This window comes from Silurus aristotelis (genome assembly GCF_946808225.1).
Source record: "Silurus aristotelis genome assembly, chromosome: 9".
Lineage (NCBI taxonomy): Eukaryota > Metazoa > Chordata > Actinopteri > Siluriformes > Siluridae > Silurus > Silurus aristotelis.
In genome coordinates this window covers 1,352,976-1,370,609 of record NC_139582.1, presented here as the reverse complement: position 1 = coordinate 1,370,609, position 17,634 = coordinate 1,352,976, and the positions used below count along the sequence as shown (strand labels likewise).

At 44.4% G+C, this 17,634-nt stretch overlaps 1 protein-coding gene across 1 annotated transcript in view; it reads left to right on the top strand.

Moving 5' to 3' along the window:
- ankrd11 (ankyrin repeat domain 11) overlaps window positions 1-17,634 on the top strand; it is a 102,707-nt gene that overhangs the window by 79,183 nt on the left and 5,890 nt on the right. The window contains exons 4-9 of the mRNA XM_083550092.1: window positions 1,383-1,521; window positions 7,532-7,705; window positions 8,359-8,559; window positions 8,822-8,964; window positions 9,879-10,023; window positions 10,109-17,142. Coding sequence (XP_083406218.1) covers window positions 1,383-1,521; window positions 7,532-7,705; window positions 8,359-8,559; window positions 8,822-8,964; window positions 9,879-10,023; window positions 10,109-17,142 — 7,836 coding nt within the window. The remainder of the gene's footprint in view (window positions 1-1,382; window positions 1,522-7,531; window positions 7,706-8,358; window positions 8,560-8,821; window positions 8,965-9,878; window positions 10,024-10,108; window positions 17,143-17,634) is intronic.

The window sequence follows — 17,634 nt, the reverse complement described above, 5'->3', positions numbered from 1 at the left end:
CAGAATGTTTTCTGCATCATTCTTTGTAAACTTTAGTGCTCAGCACTTTTTAAAACCCAAACCAGCTTTTCTAATGCAAGAGGTGAAAATGACCTGAAGTTCTTGACCTGCACCGTGCTGCTGGCACATGATTGGGTGATTCGATATCTGCGGGTGTGTACACGCACACAACGGTTCGAGGCAAACGCCGGAATCACCATTAGGGTTATTAATGATGTCCTACTTCCTAAAGGGACGCCTGTGAGAAGATCTGTAAAAGAAAAGATTTTGTGTGCATGCACATCATCATAATCTCTCGGCACTTTCTGCTCTGCTATGATTTCGGGTGCAGGCCGTAGCAGATGCATAGTTAGTGCATCGGAAAGGCACAACACATGTTCAATATAAAGTTGAGTACAGCTATACGCCAACGCGCACATCAACCACCTCAGGTTTTACAGACAAGTCCATTTTATAGCAGCAGCAACACAGCGCACACACACACACACACACACACACACACACATCAAACGCGGACGTGTGCGGCACTCAGCGCTTTCACATAGTTTTGAAGGTCGAGCAGCACCCAAGCGTGCACCGCTGCAGGTATCGATATGACTTCCGGTATCGCTTTTGCTGTGCAAGACTGCAAACGAATAATACACCATATGGACAAAAGTATTGGGACACCTGAATTTTACACTCGTATGTGATCATTCCACCAAGTTGGAGGCACATTCACTTGACCTACGAGACCCAAACCTGTTCCAGCATCACAATGCATTTGTGCACAAAGCCAGGTCCATGAAGATCTATAGATCTCAAAACCTATTGAACACTTTTGGGATGAATGGGCACTCCATCACAGGCCTCCTCACCTCACTTCCATCAGTACCTGACTTTACTAACACCCTTGTGGCTGAATGAGTCTCCTCAAAATCTAGTAGAACTTCTTCTAGGAAGAGTGGATCTTCTTATAGCAGCAAATTGAGGCTAAATGTGGAACTAGATTGAGTGCACAATCTCATGTTTAGGTGTCTACTCACAAAGGCATCCTTTAACTTTACATTTACAGCATTTTGGCAGAATCCAGAGCGACTTACATTTATCTCATTCATACAACTAAAGGTTGCTTCAAAGTCCAATGGCCTGCTACCTCCCTAACTCACTGCTAACAGGTCTTGAGAAGAAGCACAGTCGGGTGTCCCAAAACCTTCGGCTATATGGTGTATATATAGATATTACTGAGCAATAGGTGCAGTATTTTATTGTTCCATATTGAAATAATAATATTGGTATTAATGTAATACTCTTTAAAACCTTGCTGATTGGCTCAAAATTAACCTGAATGTGTTATTAAAAAGAGGTAATTTTTTTGCTTTTTTTTTGTCTTGCGTCTCCAGGATAAAGATAAAGGCTCGTCAAACAAGACTCCTAAATTGGACCGCGGCGATGGCATCAAAGATATGAAAGAGAAGGCTCCTAAGAGAAAGCTTCCCTTCACCATTGGAGCCAATGGAGACCAGAAAGACTCAGACTCAGGTAAGGAGGCAGGGCCAAGGCCTTTAAACTGAGCTGGGGGATTATGGGTAACATGATGAAAGGTTTTGGAAAGGTGCTGCATGCAGTTCTTGTGTTTATGCTGAAACGGACCTTTGGAAGCTTGAGAACTTAAACATGGCTGCAGAAAACACGGAATTATTGGGCACGATGGCCTGGGAATGCTTTTAGGTAAGTGTGTGCGTGCGCTGCGTTCAGCTTGGAGGATGAGGCTTATAATTGTTTGTTATACATTTCAGTCATCTTTATTAATGAAATGGGTTTGGGTTAAACACGATTCTGTGCTATTTATCTGTGTCTTGTGAGAAGTGTGTGTTCTACACTGATTTATCATTCTGGCGATCGCTCTAGCCACAAAAAAACAGCAGTATATGAAGTGCTCGTGTGTGTAAAGTCAGAGTGCTTGTGTGCGTTTCAGTAACAGTTCCTGGGTCGTTAACCCCGGACCCCCAACCACCCCCCTCCGTTTTTTTTTTTTTTTTTTTTTCCTCCAGCCGTTAGGCGTGAAATCTTTCCCTTTCTCTCACCCCATTTAAACAATGCCTATAGTGGCTATTGTGATGCTAACTCTCCAGGGGTGGAGGGCCTCCATCTTCCCACCGGCCTGCTGCATGTCTCTCGCTTCCTTTCTCCTTTCTGATCAGGTTATTGTGCTCTATTACACACATCCGTATTTTGTGTTCACCCCATTAGCGCGTGTGTGTGTGTGTGTCGGTCGGGCAACGTTTCATCATCATTTACAAGCCATCGTTCTGGTTGTCAGCCATCTTTTCCTGTTTTCAGGAGCAGAATTTTTTTTCCAGGTATTCCTGTCTTGTTGCAGGCGATCGTGTGTGTGTGTGTGCGTGCATGTGTGTGTGTTGTGTAACCGTGTACGTTCGGGTGCACAGCTCAGACCAGGCTTTCTGCTTTGGTCGATTTTTTTTATGCCAAGTCATTGTCAGACCCCTGTAGATGTATATTTTTTTTAATATTCGGCTCTATTCTTTTTTCTCCGCTCCATTTCAATGCTTTGACTTGTGAAATTTGTGTGGTTTTGTTTACCTTTTCTTTTGCTTCCTCTTGTTTGTGGAATATATGCCAGTTCAGGCCAGTTACCTTTTTGCTTTATTCACACACACACACACACACACGCACCACTGACTTATTACAAATAGATCACCGAGGCAGGAACATTTTCATTGAGCTTAATTATGAGAGCGAGCGAGAACCAGATAAAGCGCACAATAGATGTGCTTGGAAAGTCGTTTGAAGCTGCGACGAAGCCATTAGCTGCAAAGCACCACGGAGCACCAGGAGAGGCGAGACGCCTCCGTGCTTTTATTATGTAATGAGCTGCTGCGATCAGCGCCGCGCCCTTCACCCGTCAAGGAACAATCCCAGAACCATTCATGTTTGTTTATTCACAGTGCATTGTGTGTGTGTGTGTGTGTGTGTGCACTTATAGCTGCCCATGAGTTGAGTTCTTGCACAAATTCAGGTATCTAGTTTCTTATGCAACTGGTGTAATTCTTATGAAACCAGATTTATGTAGGACAGAAGCAGCAAAACCATAAAATACGAGTCGCACCTGGTCCCCACAAACAAATAAAAGTGTGGGAGCGAAGGGTAGAGGCACCCCTAGTCTCGTGCTGGCTCAGCTCACGCTCTGCTCGCTTTCATTTTTTTTGGAAGACTCCATTTGAGATGCATAATTCATCTAGCTGGTATTTTGCAGCAGTGTTGGTTTTTTTTTTCTGCCACTTTCTTTTTCTCATGTGCTTCTATAAAGAGTCCTGCAGAATATTAAATTTCTTCCCCCTTATCCCCTGCTCTCGCTCTTTCTCTCTTCCTGTACGTTTTTCTCCACCTGTTCCTGAAAGTCTGTGCTCTCGGATCCCATGTCACACACTTTTCTGTTTTATAATGTATGGGACAAAATCCAGTTCCTTGCTGCAGTTAGCTTGCAGTTTCTCTCCTTCCTGAACCTCCTGCAGGAGAAAGTGTTTTTTGAGGAAAAATGTAGTGCATGTTCTCACTCAGGCTGGAACGAGTGGGTGGGTTTATCAGAGCTACTAATATTCATCACTTCACTGCTATGCACACCAACACTGCCAGGCAGAAACGATGGCACACACACACATAAACACAAAAAAAACAAACAATTGGCTTCAAGCTTGGATGCTTACCAGATGTATCTGCTGGTACAGTGTGTGCCTGTAGCTCCACGTTTGTGTGTGTGTGTGTGTAGCAGTGCACTCTCCCCCTAAGCATTACTCTATAAGAACAGAGCCCAGGTCGATTTCGAATTCCTGCATGTCCAGGAGCCTAGTGTACTCTTTGGACATCCGAGGTGTGTGTGTGTGTGTGTGTGTGTGTGTGTGTGTGTGTGTGTGTGTGTGTGTGTGTGTGTGTGTGTGTGTGTGTGTGTGTGTGTGTGTGTGTGTGTGTGTGTGTGTGTGTGTGTGTGTGTGTGTGCACGCTTTTGAAGATTGCAGATATACAGTACAGGCCTGTTTTTGTTTGCATGATGATGGTCTGCTCATGAGTTTCTTCTCTCATAACGGCTTGTAGTATATTTTTTCCCTTGCCTCTTTTCTTCTATTCTGTCAATGCATTTTTTTCATGTAAAGCACAAAAAAGCAGTGACATAACATCCTGTGGGCACTTCCTGTCTCTTCAGCCTTCATTTCCTGTTTTCTCTGGGCAGCTCAAAAGGAGTCTGTCTCTCTAATTCTTACTCCGTTTTGTGTGTGTGTGTGTGTGTGTGTGTGTGTGTGTGTGTGTGTGTGTGTGTGTGTGTGTCTCTATCTCGCTTATTCTATATCATCTCATTTGTCTCTTTCACTTTCTTTTTCTTTTTTTTCTTTTTTTTTCCCCTCACATGTTTTCCATAACACACACTTCTTACATAAAGATCCCAGAGAGAGAGTTATATAAGTCCTATGCAGGACAGTCAGGACCGTGCGTTCAGATTTAGAGCAATGTCTTTGTTGTCATTGTCGTTGTCCCCTCCCCATTTCTCCTCTGTTTTTTTCCCTCCTGAACTCTCATGCTCCTCTGTGTAGATACCCGGCAGGACTTAATCAGCCAGTGGTGTTTGAGTGTGTGTGTGTGTTTGTGTGTATGTGTGCATGCGTGCACGAGGCGTTCGTAAATGTGAATGTCGTAGTACAGTAACAGACGTCGTGCTTCATGTCCCTGGTAATGGGAAAGTCCCCTCAGCGGCAAGTCCCCACCCTCTCAACTGACCCAGATTCTCTACAGCTCTCAGAAACACAACACAGCACCCATCATTTATATTTTCATTTGAATCAGTCCAGAGTGGGAGGGGGGAAATAAATAAATAAATAAATAAATAAATAAATATAGGACACACTTAGAAGGTAACTTAGAAGATTTATGGATGAACAGATCTTCTCACCACAGCACTATGCAGACCCACTAATCTGAAAACCTAATCCGGTCTAAATAGGGCCTCGTTGTTTTTCGCTTCGCATGTAATCAGCCAGCTTTTACCTGGAGAAAAAGCAAGCTCGTAGTCGTTGATGGGTTTTTTTTTTCGCTCGTAAACGTTACCCGTCCGGCAGCTTTGCTACCCAGACTACATCGACAGAAACGAGTTTATCTACTTTCACCATGGCAGGGTTTTTTTTTTTTTTTGTCCTTTTTTTTACATTTATTTTATTTTTTTAACTATGGAAAGCAGCAGCCCACACATTCCCATTCACACATCGTTGCATAAGCCATTGTCTGTCTTCTTCTCAGCTCATATTTCAAGTTTTTCTTGTACTTATCTCATGCTCTGGGTGTGTATTTTGACACAAATAAAGGGGATGGGGGGGTAGTTTTTGTCATGTTGTAAACACAGGCATCTGTGATGAATCGTTTCAGGCTCATGTTCATCCATCAGATGAATCTTTGGCTTTTTTTCTGTAGACTATTAACGGTTATTTAAAGCTGCTGAACTCGAGTACTTTACCGCCGATGTTAAAACCTCTCCCGTGGGAGCTTTTATGTTTTTTTTTTATTTAGTTTTTGTTTTTTTTGCCAGCTACTGTTTATTTGATTAGACTGAATAGTTCTGTTATTAGGACGTGGCATTTGTTATTCTGCAGCATTTCTAGAGAAAAAACAAAAATAATACATTTCTATCTTTCTCCAATACACACTTTACAGTATAGAGACAAAATTTTCTGGACACCTAAACCTTTGAGCATCCCATTCCACATGTCCTCATTTTCTGTTATGATGATGTCCACTATTCTGGGAAGATGTTCTGTTAGATTTTGTAGGGCTGCAAGGGTGTTAGTAAGGTCAGGTACTGATGATGAAGATGAGGTGAGGAGGCCTGGGGTGCAGTCAGCGTTCACATTCAGAACTGTACCGCATGAGATTTTTCACTCCAACCCATATCTTAATGGAGCTGGCTTTGTGCACAGGCGCGCTGTCATGCTGGAACTCCGTAAACACTAGCGGTATCTGTTAGCATTCGACGAGCCTAGTTTGAGACCCCGAGCAGCCGCAGCGAGCGAGTACGCTCTAATCGTAGTCCTGTTATAATGCTCACACGGCGAAGGCTGCGACAGCTAAACTCTGCTTTTTTTTTTTTTTTTCTTTTTTTCCTTCCCACCATGGAAAAAAAAACATGTTTAGACTGCTTCTGCGGCTCCTGCAGTTCGAGTTTGAATTGCAGGAATGTTTCTAAGCAGCAGATGTGTGTGAGAATGCAAACGGGCGGTTCGGCGGGTGGGTGGGGGGATCGGGGGTGTGTGTGTGTGTGGGGGGGGGGGTTACATTAAGTGTAATCGTTTGCAGATGTTGGCGAGAGTTCATCAGATTTGACTGTGGAAAAGCAATCCCTGGAAAGAGTTGTGTGTGTGACAGGAAGTTTTTTCTGCTGCCTCGCTTCCTCTCCGTATAAATTATATTTGTGACCTTGAGCAAATCAGTGCATTAAAAAACAACAGCCCCCGTGCTCGTAGATCTTCCGTAGATTAGACGCGCACCGAATCTAGATGATGGCATCTGGTGTAGCTCGTTTGTTTTTATTACAGGTGTGTGTGTGTGTGTGTGTGTGTGTGTGTGTGTGTGTGTGTGTGTGTGTGTGTGTGTGTGTGTGTGTGTGTGTGTGTGTGTGTGTGTGTGTGTGTGGTGTTAGGTCGTGTTGATTATTGTGAGGCATAGGCTTTTTCAGTGCCGTCTCCCTGCTTGTTACTGTAAGCTGATAGTTTGGGTCAGGGCAGTATAATGGACTGTCCTGGTGCCTTGTGGGGGCAGATATGTTTACACCCAGATGCAGAAAATAATTGACAGGCGTGTCTTTTGAAGTGCAGCTGCTTTTGTCTGGCTCCTCATTCATGCAGTGACCTTGCCTTAGCCATGCAGAAACCAACACCAGTAATTTTGTAATTGCTGTCAGCCTGCCAAGTCACACCCTAATAGAAAGACACTGGCACACATATACACATACACACACATGCTAAGTGCCCCTCCCCTCCCCATGGGGATTCTGGATAATCCTGCTCTTCTGCTGCTGCTGCTGCTGCTGCAGTCTCTCAGACTTTTCAGGGCAGACAAGGGAATTCACCTGGGAGTGCAGGGTTTCATTTCACTTTCACAAGTATCTTGTGAAGGTTTAGGTCGTTTTTTGAAACATCCGGAGGAGGTCACGTTATCGCGCTCTCATCCAAAGCACTTCCGATGAAGGTTGTAGGCGAAAGTTGTATACGTTATGATTTAAAAAAAAACACAAACACGTAAAGCTCTTGTTGGCTGTCTAAAGGTGAAGATGTGCAATTCCATATGCACGAACCTTCACTCTGACTTGAATTTGATTACCGTGATATTTCAGTAAAAATAGTTCCTCAGTTTGTGAAGTATGTTTGTGTTCTCCAAGCAGGACAAACAACCCCAAAGAACAAACACGAACAAGTAGATCGCTGGGTCTGAACATTGAGGCGGTTCTTCTGGTCTAACACAGCCGTTCTCCCCCCCTTCCTCCCACACATAGAGAAGCAAGGTCCGGAGCGGAAGCGCATTAAAAAGGAGCCTACCAACACCAGGAAGTCGAGCTTGCCGTTCGGGATGGGCATGCCAGGAATCCGAGCTGGGTACCCACTGTCGGAGCGGCAGCAGGTGGCTCTTCTTATGCAGATGACGGCGGAGGAGTCAGTAAACAGTCCAGGTGCGTGCTTGTCATGAACGCCACGTCTCACGAGCCCCCCAACAAGTCTCTCGCTGTCCTCGATGCACACTCTCGTGCTATGCTTCATTATAACACACACCGCGCTACTTAACTAGAATTCATTTAACGAGAAATCCCTCATCGATTCCCATTATTACATCGCAGAAATGTGTACATACCACATTCCTTTAGCATTCCTTTAGCAAGCGTTTTTTTTTTTTCTTCATGTACCGGACAGCTTGTATTTAATATGAAGGAGAAAGTCCTTGATGTGAATATTTCAAATACTTCACATGCACTGAAGTTGCTGAGTGAAGAAAAAAAAAACTGCATTGTGTTTTAACCAGTTTCTACTTCCAGCCGTTTTTCTGCCTCTAGTACAAAACAGATTATAATTATAAATGACGTTCCGCAGGATACTGTACAAAAAAACCCCTCTTATAAACCGTTAACTGTAACAAAACAGTTGCAGCTGTCCTCTTTGTTGAACAAGAGCGCCACCCGGAGGCGGATGTGGGTCATGTCATTTTTTAGCAACGTTTTATTTTACTTGTTACTGTGTGTGTGTGTGTGTGTGTGTGTGTGTGTGTGTGTGTGTGTGTGTGTGTGTGTAAAAATTACGGTTCTTTTCGTTTTTTATTTCTTTTTTTTAGACACAACACCAAAGCATCAGTCGCAGTCGAATCTGGGTCAGAAGGGAACACCAAACTCTGCCTCAAAAACCAAAGACAAAGTAAATAAGCGGAACGAGAGGGGCGAAACACGGCTGCACCGGGCAGCCATCCGCGGAGAAGTGCGCCGCATCAAGGAGCTCATCAGCGAGGGAGCTGATGTGAATGTAAAAGACTTTGCAGGTGAGGAGTTTAATCTGCGAACCTTAGTCTCTGAATTTGTGTATAATACACGCACGTCTACTAATATATATATATAATGTGTGTGTGTGTGTGTGTGTGTATATATGTGTGTGTGTGTGTGTGTATGTGTGTGTGTGTGTGTGTATATATATATATATATATATATATATATATATATATATATATATATATATATATATATATATATATATATATATTATAATTTATTTTTTAATACTCTTTTCTTCATTGTGTCTTCCAGGCTGGACCGCACTGCACGAAGCGTGCAACAGAGGGTATTACGAAGTGGCCAAGCAGCTGCTGGCAGCCGGAGCCGAGGTCAATACCAAGGGCCTGGATGATGATACGCCTCTACACGACGCGTCCAACAACGGCCATTTCAAAGTGAGACCTTTTTTCTTTTTAAAAGCGTGAATGCACAGGGGTTTAACGGTACACTAAATTCACGCTTCAGTACGTATCTCGTTTTTTAAGTCACGGTTCGGTTACAACAGTTAGGGGAAATGCAAAACATGAAATTTGATTGTGTTTGTTTTATTATTATTTGTAACATTTGTGAACAGTTTGCATTTTGTCGAACACTAAAAAAGCCTGCTTGGTGTAAATAAAAAAATATATATTTAAAAATAAAAAGTACTAAATCAAATTAGTGCAATGTATGTTATTTTAATAATTATATTGATTAAAGTGAGTAATTGATTAAATTGGCACTAATTAAATAAGTAAAAAAAAAAAAAGTTTACATTTGTTAGACCCCAGTAGTGTAATACAGATGTGTAAACATGTGTGTCTAGTAGGCTTTATTGTCATTCCAACCATATACAGTACAGTGCAAAGTGAAAGATGTGTGTCTCGAATTTAATGATTAGAGGTTTTACTTAACTGTTCTATTTATTTCAGCAGACTTTTAACAAATGTCTTAATTTTTCCCATCTTTCATTCATTCACTCCCACGACATGCCGAACTGTCAGGATTTTCTCTTTATAAGAGAAATCTTTCAAGACATAAAACGCTAAAGAATCCATAGCTAGACGCTCGTAAAAAAAAACGGAAACGTCAGCGATTTCGCACGTGCGCAAAACCAAATCTTGACTTCAACCTCGCACTACAAATGTTTTTTCTTTCTTTTCAATACCCCTGGCATTGTGTTTTCTCACGTTTAATAATAATAAAAAAAAGCACTGTATCGAAAGAATTCGGTACAAATACGTGCACCTTTACACCCCCAGTGAGTCACACTGGACTGCATTTCTTTCAGGCTTCTTTTTATTTATTTTTATGGTTTTGTGTTTTCCAGGTGGTGAAGTTACTTTTGCGGTATGGAGGGGATCCTTGTCAAAGCAACCGAAGAGGAGAAACGCCACTCAAGGTCGCAAACTCCCCAACCATGCTGAATCTGTTGCTCGGAAAAGGCACTTATACGTCTAGCGAGAGCTCGTCAGGTGTGTGAGATATATGATTTATACAAATTCTTTACAAAAAAACATCTACGTTTTCTCTAATCATTTTTATCATTTGTTGCGGCAGACTCTTCAGAAGAGGAGGACGCTCCATCGTTTGCCCCTTCCAGCTCCGTTGACGGCAATAACACCGATTCGGAGTTTGAGAAAGGTTTAAAGCTGAAAGGAAAGCCCCTGGACCCACCCAAGTCCGCCACCACACCGGTGAAGGACGAGTACGAGTTCGACGAGGACGACGAGGAGGAGCGCGTCCCGCCCGTGGACGACAAGCACCTTCTCAAAAAGGATTTCCGCAAGGATCCGGTCAGCAAGACCAACAGCTTCATCTCCATACCCAAGATGGAGGTTAAAACCTATTCCAAAAGCAACTCGCTCACACCAAAGAAGCCCGTGCGTCGGATACTGTCGGACAGCAACAGCTCGGACGACGACGACCGGACGTTGTGTTTCACGCCGACGCCCACGCCGAGGCAATCTGCCATTCAGAGCAACACCAAGAGCAGAGACTCGAACGCTCTGTGCTCCAAGCAGCAGAAAGACAAAAGCAAAGTCAAGAAGAAGAGGAAGAAGGAGACGAAAAACAACGCCAGTAAGGAGGTGCGCTTCGGCAAAGTGAATGACAAGTTCTGCACCTCGGACTCTGAGACCGGCGATATGGAAAGCGAGGACGATAAGTGCTCGATGCCAGTTTCGAACTGCGTGAAGGATTCTTCAACCCTGAGCCTTAAAGATTCCAGTGTGTTCAGCTCGCTGTCGGTGTCTTCATCCTCGTCTTCTCATGGAAGCTTGGGCTCTCAGAAGCTTACACAATCTCTGGCAGAGCAGCACCCGAAACAGTGGCGGACAGACGGTTGGAAGACCGTGTCCTCCCCGGCGTGGTCTGACGTCAGCTCCCTGTCCGACTCGGTCAGGACGAGGCTTTCCAGCGAATCGGACTATTCCTCCGCAGACTCGAGCGTGGAGTCTATAAAACAGGTGAAGAAGAAACCGCAGGAGAAGAAGAAAAACAACACACACGGCAGCAGCGCGCTCGACAAAAAGAGCTCGGACTTTTATAAGAACGCGGACGGGGCCGCATGTAAAACGGACAAAGATGGAAAGGTGTTGAAGAAACACAAAGTAAAACACAAACACAAAAACAAAGAAAAAGAGAAGGTGGCGACCTTAGTGTTGAATCAAGACATGAACGAAAAATTCGTCAAAAGCATTTCCTTCGACTTCGACGATTCGCGGCAAGAGTCGCCGTCCGAAAGCAAAGTCAAACTCTCCAAACACGACAAGGATCATTTTAAGAAAGAGGACCGACTGTCAAAAGTGAAAATAGAGGATAAAGACTGGGCAGGAAAAGATGTTCAAAGGGTTTCCAAAGACGAGAAATCCAAGAAAACCAAGGAGTCGAACAAAGACCGAGCGAGTAAAGATGAGAAGGACAAATCTTTAAAAATGGAAAAGGAGAAAAGCACGAAAGACAAAGACAAGCCGAAGGAGGAAAAACAGAAATCCCATAAAGAGGATAAAAAGAAAAAGTCCAAAGATAAGTCTCTGAAAGCAGAAAAAAAGGGAGAGCAGAGAGAGGAGAAGCATTTCAAATCGGAAAAAGACAAAAGCGCGAAAGAGGAAAAGTCGAAAAAGGATAAAACTATCAAGGAAGAACCGGATTACGAGGACTACGATCTGAAAAATCCTTTTTTAGAGGATACCAAGATGAGCGCGTCCGATCACGATCGGTGGCAATCGGATCTTTCCTCCGACAGCTCGCTGTACGAAGACGATAGCTGGGACGCCCCTGTGAAAGAGTACAAAGCCAATAACAACTCCGTAAAGCTTATTGTGGAAACCATGAAAGAGGAAAACAGGGACCGGAAAAAGGACAACAAAGCGAAAGACAAGAAGTCGGAGCACAGCGACAAGCGCTTGGAGAAAGACGTCTCTTCCAAAAAGAAAGAGAGGGAATCTATAGAGAAAGGAAGCGACAAAGGAAACGAAAAGAAAAAAGACTGGACGGACAAACAAAAGCTGAACTCCGGTCACTCCGAGAAGGAGAAGAAACGAAAGGAGTCAGCTGACGGAGTCATCAAAGAGAAAAAGGAAAAGGAGTCCGTTGAGTGCAGCAGAGACAGAAAAGATTCCTATGAGTTCACCAAGGAGCGTAAAGACTCCAAAAACAAAACGGAAATTCTGAGAGATGAGTACGGCAACGAGACTTTCTTCAAATCGGAGTGTGAAACTACTCCTAAGTCAGACCCCCGGGAGAGGAACCACTCCGGAAAAGAAAAGGAGAAGAAGGGAGATGGGGTGGAGAAGAAAGACAAGGTAAAAGGCGAAAAGTACAAAGATAAGCCCAAAGATCGAAGTCTGGACCAGGAGAAACCCGAGAAGAACTCGGTCGACAGGACTTCGAAAGATAAAGACGTCGAAAGGAGCTCCAAGGACAAGAAAGACGGAGCTAAAGATAAACACAAAGATTCTCACAGCAAAGACAAGGAGAGGAAGATGTCATCTGAGGTGCAGTGTAAAGACAAGAAAGAAAAAATATTCCAAGACAAACACGGTGACAGAGAAAAGGATTTTCTTGACTTTAAAAAGGAAGAGAAGAAACCTGAAAAGGTGAGGGAGAAAACCTGGTATAAAATCGAGGATATATTCACTGATGAGAGTGAGGACGAAAACGACAATTATAACGGAGGCGTGGCAAAACTGAGCGATTCGTTTGGCTTAATGGACTCTCACCGTAAAGATTCCACACCCGATAGAGACGACTTGGACTTGCTGACAGATAAACACAGGAAGTATTCCGGAGAGGGGAAACAACACTCGACAGAAAATAAGAAAGACAAGGAGCATAAAGATAAAAAGAAAGAGAAGATGTTCGATGCAGGAAAAGAAAGGAAAGGCTCCATGGAAAAACACAAAGAAAAGAAAGACAAGGACTCGACCGATACGAAACACAAGGACCGCAAAGACCGAGCATCTGTGGACTCGAATCAGGAAAAGAAAATCCGTCAGAAAGCAACAGACAAGCGGGAGCTCGCCGAGGAGAAGAGCAAAAGCAAATACAAAGATAAGCCGGACCACCTGAAAGATCGGAAACCTTCTAAGGGCAGCGGCGAGAACGAGAAATCCTTGCTCGAGAAGCTCGAGGAGGAGGCCATGAACGATTACAAAGACGATTCCAATGATAAGAACAGCGAGATCTCGTCAGACAGCTTCACAGACCGGGGTCACGAGCCGGTTTCAAGCAGCTTCTACGACTCCTCCAATATCACCTTGCCTGATATGACAGAAGATCGAAGAGAGTCGCTGTCCATTTCCAATCCACAGGACAGATTTAGAGAGAAAGAAAGACACAGGCATTCTTCTTCCTCATCATCCAAAAAGAGTCACGACAAAGACAAGGAGAAAGGCAAGAAAGAAAAAGCAGATAAAAGGGACAAGTCCGAGGAGATTAGAGAGTCCTTCGGCCGCAGAGAGAGCTTACCTGTTGAGAAAGAGCCCATGCCGCTGGAAGCCGATCCGTATATGTTCCCATACGGCTCTAAAGGCGACGGAGAGGACGACTTGGACAAAACTCTGGAGTTCGAAAAGGAAATGTCCAAAAAGGACAAGACAAACAGTATCATCACGAGTGAAAAGATCAAAGACAAAAAGAAGAAAGAGAAGCATAAGGAAAAAGTAAAGGAGGAGAAACACAAATATTCTGACGGCTTCGGGTCTTTCCGTCTCACCAAAGATGAGCTGAAATCTGGCCTGAAAGAAAGTCCTCAAGTCACAAATTTAAAAGACAAGTCTAAAGAAGATAGTCCCAAATTTGATGGCAAGAACAAGGACAGGAATAGGGACATCACAGACAAAGATAGAACGGATTATAACAAGACCAAGGATAAGCTCAGTGACAGCGACAAGCTCAGCCAGTCAAAAGACAGCACCCGGAAAGACAGTCGGCCGCGTGAGAAGCTTCTGGTGGACGGAGATCTCAGACTGACCAGCTTCGGCAAAATGCTCAGTTTAAAAGATCAGGAGAATGAAGAGCGGCATAAGAGATACAAGGAGAAGATCAAACAAATGGAGAAATTAAGGCATAAATCAGGAGATCCGAAGCTTAAAGAGAAAATCAAGTCCAGTGAGGATCTGAAAAAGAACCGTAGCGATCTCTCGTCTAAAAAATCCGGAGCATTAGATTCCGCTCTGAAAGACAAGAAACTTAAAGAGGTGAGCCTTCCGTCCCAAATAATGTCCCCTGATAGAAAATCACAACCATTGGACAGCCAGAATTCCAAAGACTGGCTAGCAGGCCACCAGATGAAGGAGAATCTTCCTGCTTCTCCACGACCAGATCAGAACAGACCAACAGGGGTCCCCACTCCTGCATCTGTGATTTCATGCCCAAGCTATGAAGAAGTCATGCAGACTCCTCGAACACCTTCCTGCAGCACAGAAGACTACCAGGAAATCATGTTTGATGGACTAGACTGTCAGAACTCTTCTGCAATGACGATGTCAATGAACGCCTGCTCTCCAACATTCTTCGACAGATACACCTCCCAGAACTCCTCCCATGGTTTCCCAGAAGGAACCTGCATCACACCAGCGAAGAACATGCAGTTACCCCTCGAGAGCAGGTCCATTACCTCTGAGGTCAGAAGACCTCTAGAAGAAGAGTTCAAAACAGACGTGGACAAGTTCCTTAGACAGCAAACCACGCCTCAAGAATTTGAGTCTTCTGCCTCGCACCTTTCTGAAGACAAAATACCAGTGGAGAGACTCGATGGAATTTCATCTTCGTACCCCTCACCTCACATTAACATGCTGTCTCCGAGACCTGATTCAGCACAGCCTGCACCCGATAGAGCTTCTGCAGCCAGTTCTGGGAATGATGCCAGTGAGCTCCCTCCAGAGAGCATGTACAGTTATCTAATGAAGCCCTCAACTCCTGTCCATAGACCTGACCCTCAGTGTCTGGACATCGCTGCTCCTCTAACACCAGCTCCTGCCGCTTTGCCTCCGATGGACATCGATGACTTGTCCGAACCACATCAAAGTGAACCCAGTTTGTTGCCGTCTGACCCAGTGAGCGGCTGCGAATATTTACCGCCTCTTGAAGAGGAGCAGGATGAAGATGAGGAGGATGAGGAGGAGGAGGAGGAAGATGAGGAGGAGGAGGAGGATGAAGAGGAAGAACATTCCGAGGAAACCCCCGAAACTCAGATCGTTTCCAATCAGCCTACAGAAGATCCCACGTATCCCCTCGGATTAGGAGAGTCCGTCATGAAGACTTGGGCTGAATCTCTAGATCGTCAAGATCCTGAAGTCCTTCCCCTGACACCCAGTCATCCTCAAGACAGCATCATGGAGAACTCCTGTGACCAGTCGATAGCATGGAACTCGGACGGTCTTATGAAATCACCACATGAAAGTTACAGAGAGGTCGAAGCGGCGGTTTCTAAGATTAGCAGTCCGTATTCGCACTCCGATTGTGACCTGCCTCCTATTCCTACCGCGATACCTGTGCATTCATCCATGACTCCGCCTTATTCTACATACTCGAGGGCATACCAACACATCTCAGAAAGTCATTATGAGGTCCCGAAGGACAACATAGAGGACATCTCTTCATCACCAAGACCTGAAGCAGAGCCTGAGGATTCGAACTTCTTGCCACCCTCCTCGACTCGACTAGAAACCTTCTTTACGGATATCAAACCACATGTTGAGGAGAATGAAATGGACGATGAGCCGTCATGTGTGGCACAAGAGAACCAAGAAGAACCACTCAGTTACCCTCAGAGCAGTATTGCCCAACCAGTAAGCTGCGAGTCTCAGTGGGCTGACCCCTTTCCTAGCACAGTTGATGAACTAGACGATCTGAGTCCATTCTCTTTGCCAGATCTTCCCTTTACAGAAAAAGAGATTCATGAGCCTGATGTTACTGCACCGGAGATACCGGAGAGCAAACATCCTTCTGTCCAAATAAGACCTTTGGAAACAAATAAAGAATTAGGGGTGTTGGATGTCGGTTTTCCCACTTTGACCAAACCTCCATGCTCACCTGCAGGTGTTTCTCCACACGAGCCTGCTCAGGATTTGGAGCCGGCTGCTCACGAGGAGAGTTACGGATCCCAGCTTGAACCAGAACCGCACAACATCCAGGACGTTCCATCGGTAAAAGAAACAGTACAGGAAGATGTGCACATGTTTGAAGAACAGGATGAGGGTGATGGCAACATCTATTCAGCTGTAGATGCAGAGAATGACCAAGAATATAGACCGAAAGATGCTGCACCAGATACCCTGCCTACAATAACGCCATGTTCAGAAGCACAGGCACCTCTAAAATCTGAGCAAATTGCTCCCAACCCCGTGGTCGTCTTGGGTACCTCGTGCAACTCGTGCCTTCCTGCTCCAGTCTTGACCATCACATCGTCTAGCACCACACAAATATCAGTAGTGTCTGAGACAACAGTCAAGCTCCCGGTTGTACCTCCAGCACCCGAGGCCCCCAAAAAGGTGGAGGAGATAGCTCCTCGGATGACCCGCAACCGAGCGCAGATGCTGGCCAACCAGAGCAAGCAGATCACCACGACGAGCGTCTCGTCTTCCACGACCTCCTCTCCCGTCACCACGAACGTCACCACTATTTCTCAGTCCTCTCTCACCTCCGGGGAAAAGGAGAAAGAAAAGGAGCCCATCAGCACCATCACTGCTCAGGCGTCGACTCCTGTTCTCGTCACCAAAACTAAAGGTCGTGCCGAGGAGGAGGACGGGCAGACACAACATCCTCGGAAAAGGAAGTTCCAGAAATCGGGTCAGCAACAGGTACAGGTTCAGCTCGTCAACACGGCGATGCAGCAAACCCGGGAGATGATACAGCAGACGTTAGCTGTCATAGTCAACGCTATCAAGCTGGATGACATTGAGCCGTACCACAGCGACCGCTCCAACCCGTACTTCGAATACCTGCAGATCCGAAAAAAGATCGAAGAAAAGCGGAAAATCCTGTGCTATATAACACCGCAGGCTCCCCAGTGCTACGCAGAATACGTGACGTACACGGGCTCCTACCTGTTGGATGGCAAACCGCTGAGCAAACTTCATATCCCTGTGGTAAGAACATAATTCTACACAAAAACTCTTCTAATTCTACCAGGGGTGTAACGGTACCCAAAATTCACGGTCACCTCGGGTTTTAAAGTCGCGGTTCGGTTCAGATAGAGGGAAGGAATGCAAACCATAACATGTCGTTTTTTATTTACGGTTTATTTTTATCAGCATTTGTGAACAGTTTACATTTTAAAAACAATTTTAAATCAAATACATGCCTGGTTAAATAATATATACAATTATATAATATTTTATACAAATAAAGTAGAATACATAAAAAATTTAATGCAAATACACCTTTTTTTTATTATAGTGATTAAATAGTTATTGATTAAATTGGCACAAATTAAATCAAATTAAATAAATGGGAAAATTAAAGTAAATAGTTTACATTTATTAGACCCCATTTGTGTAATAGATGTGTCTATAAGTGTGTGTGTGTGTGTGTGTGTGTGTGTGTGTGTGTGTGTGTGTGTGTGTGTTACATTTAATATT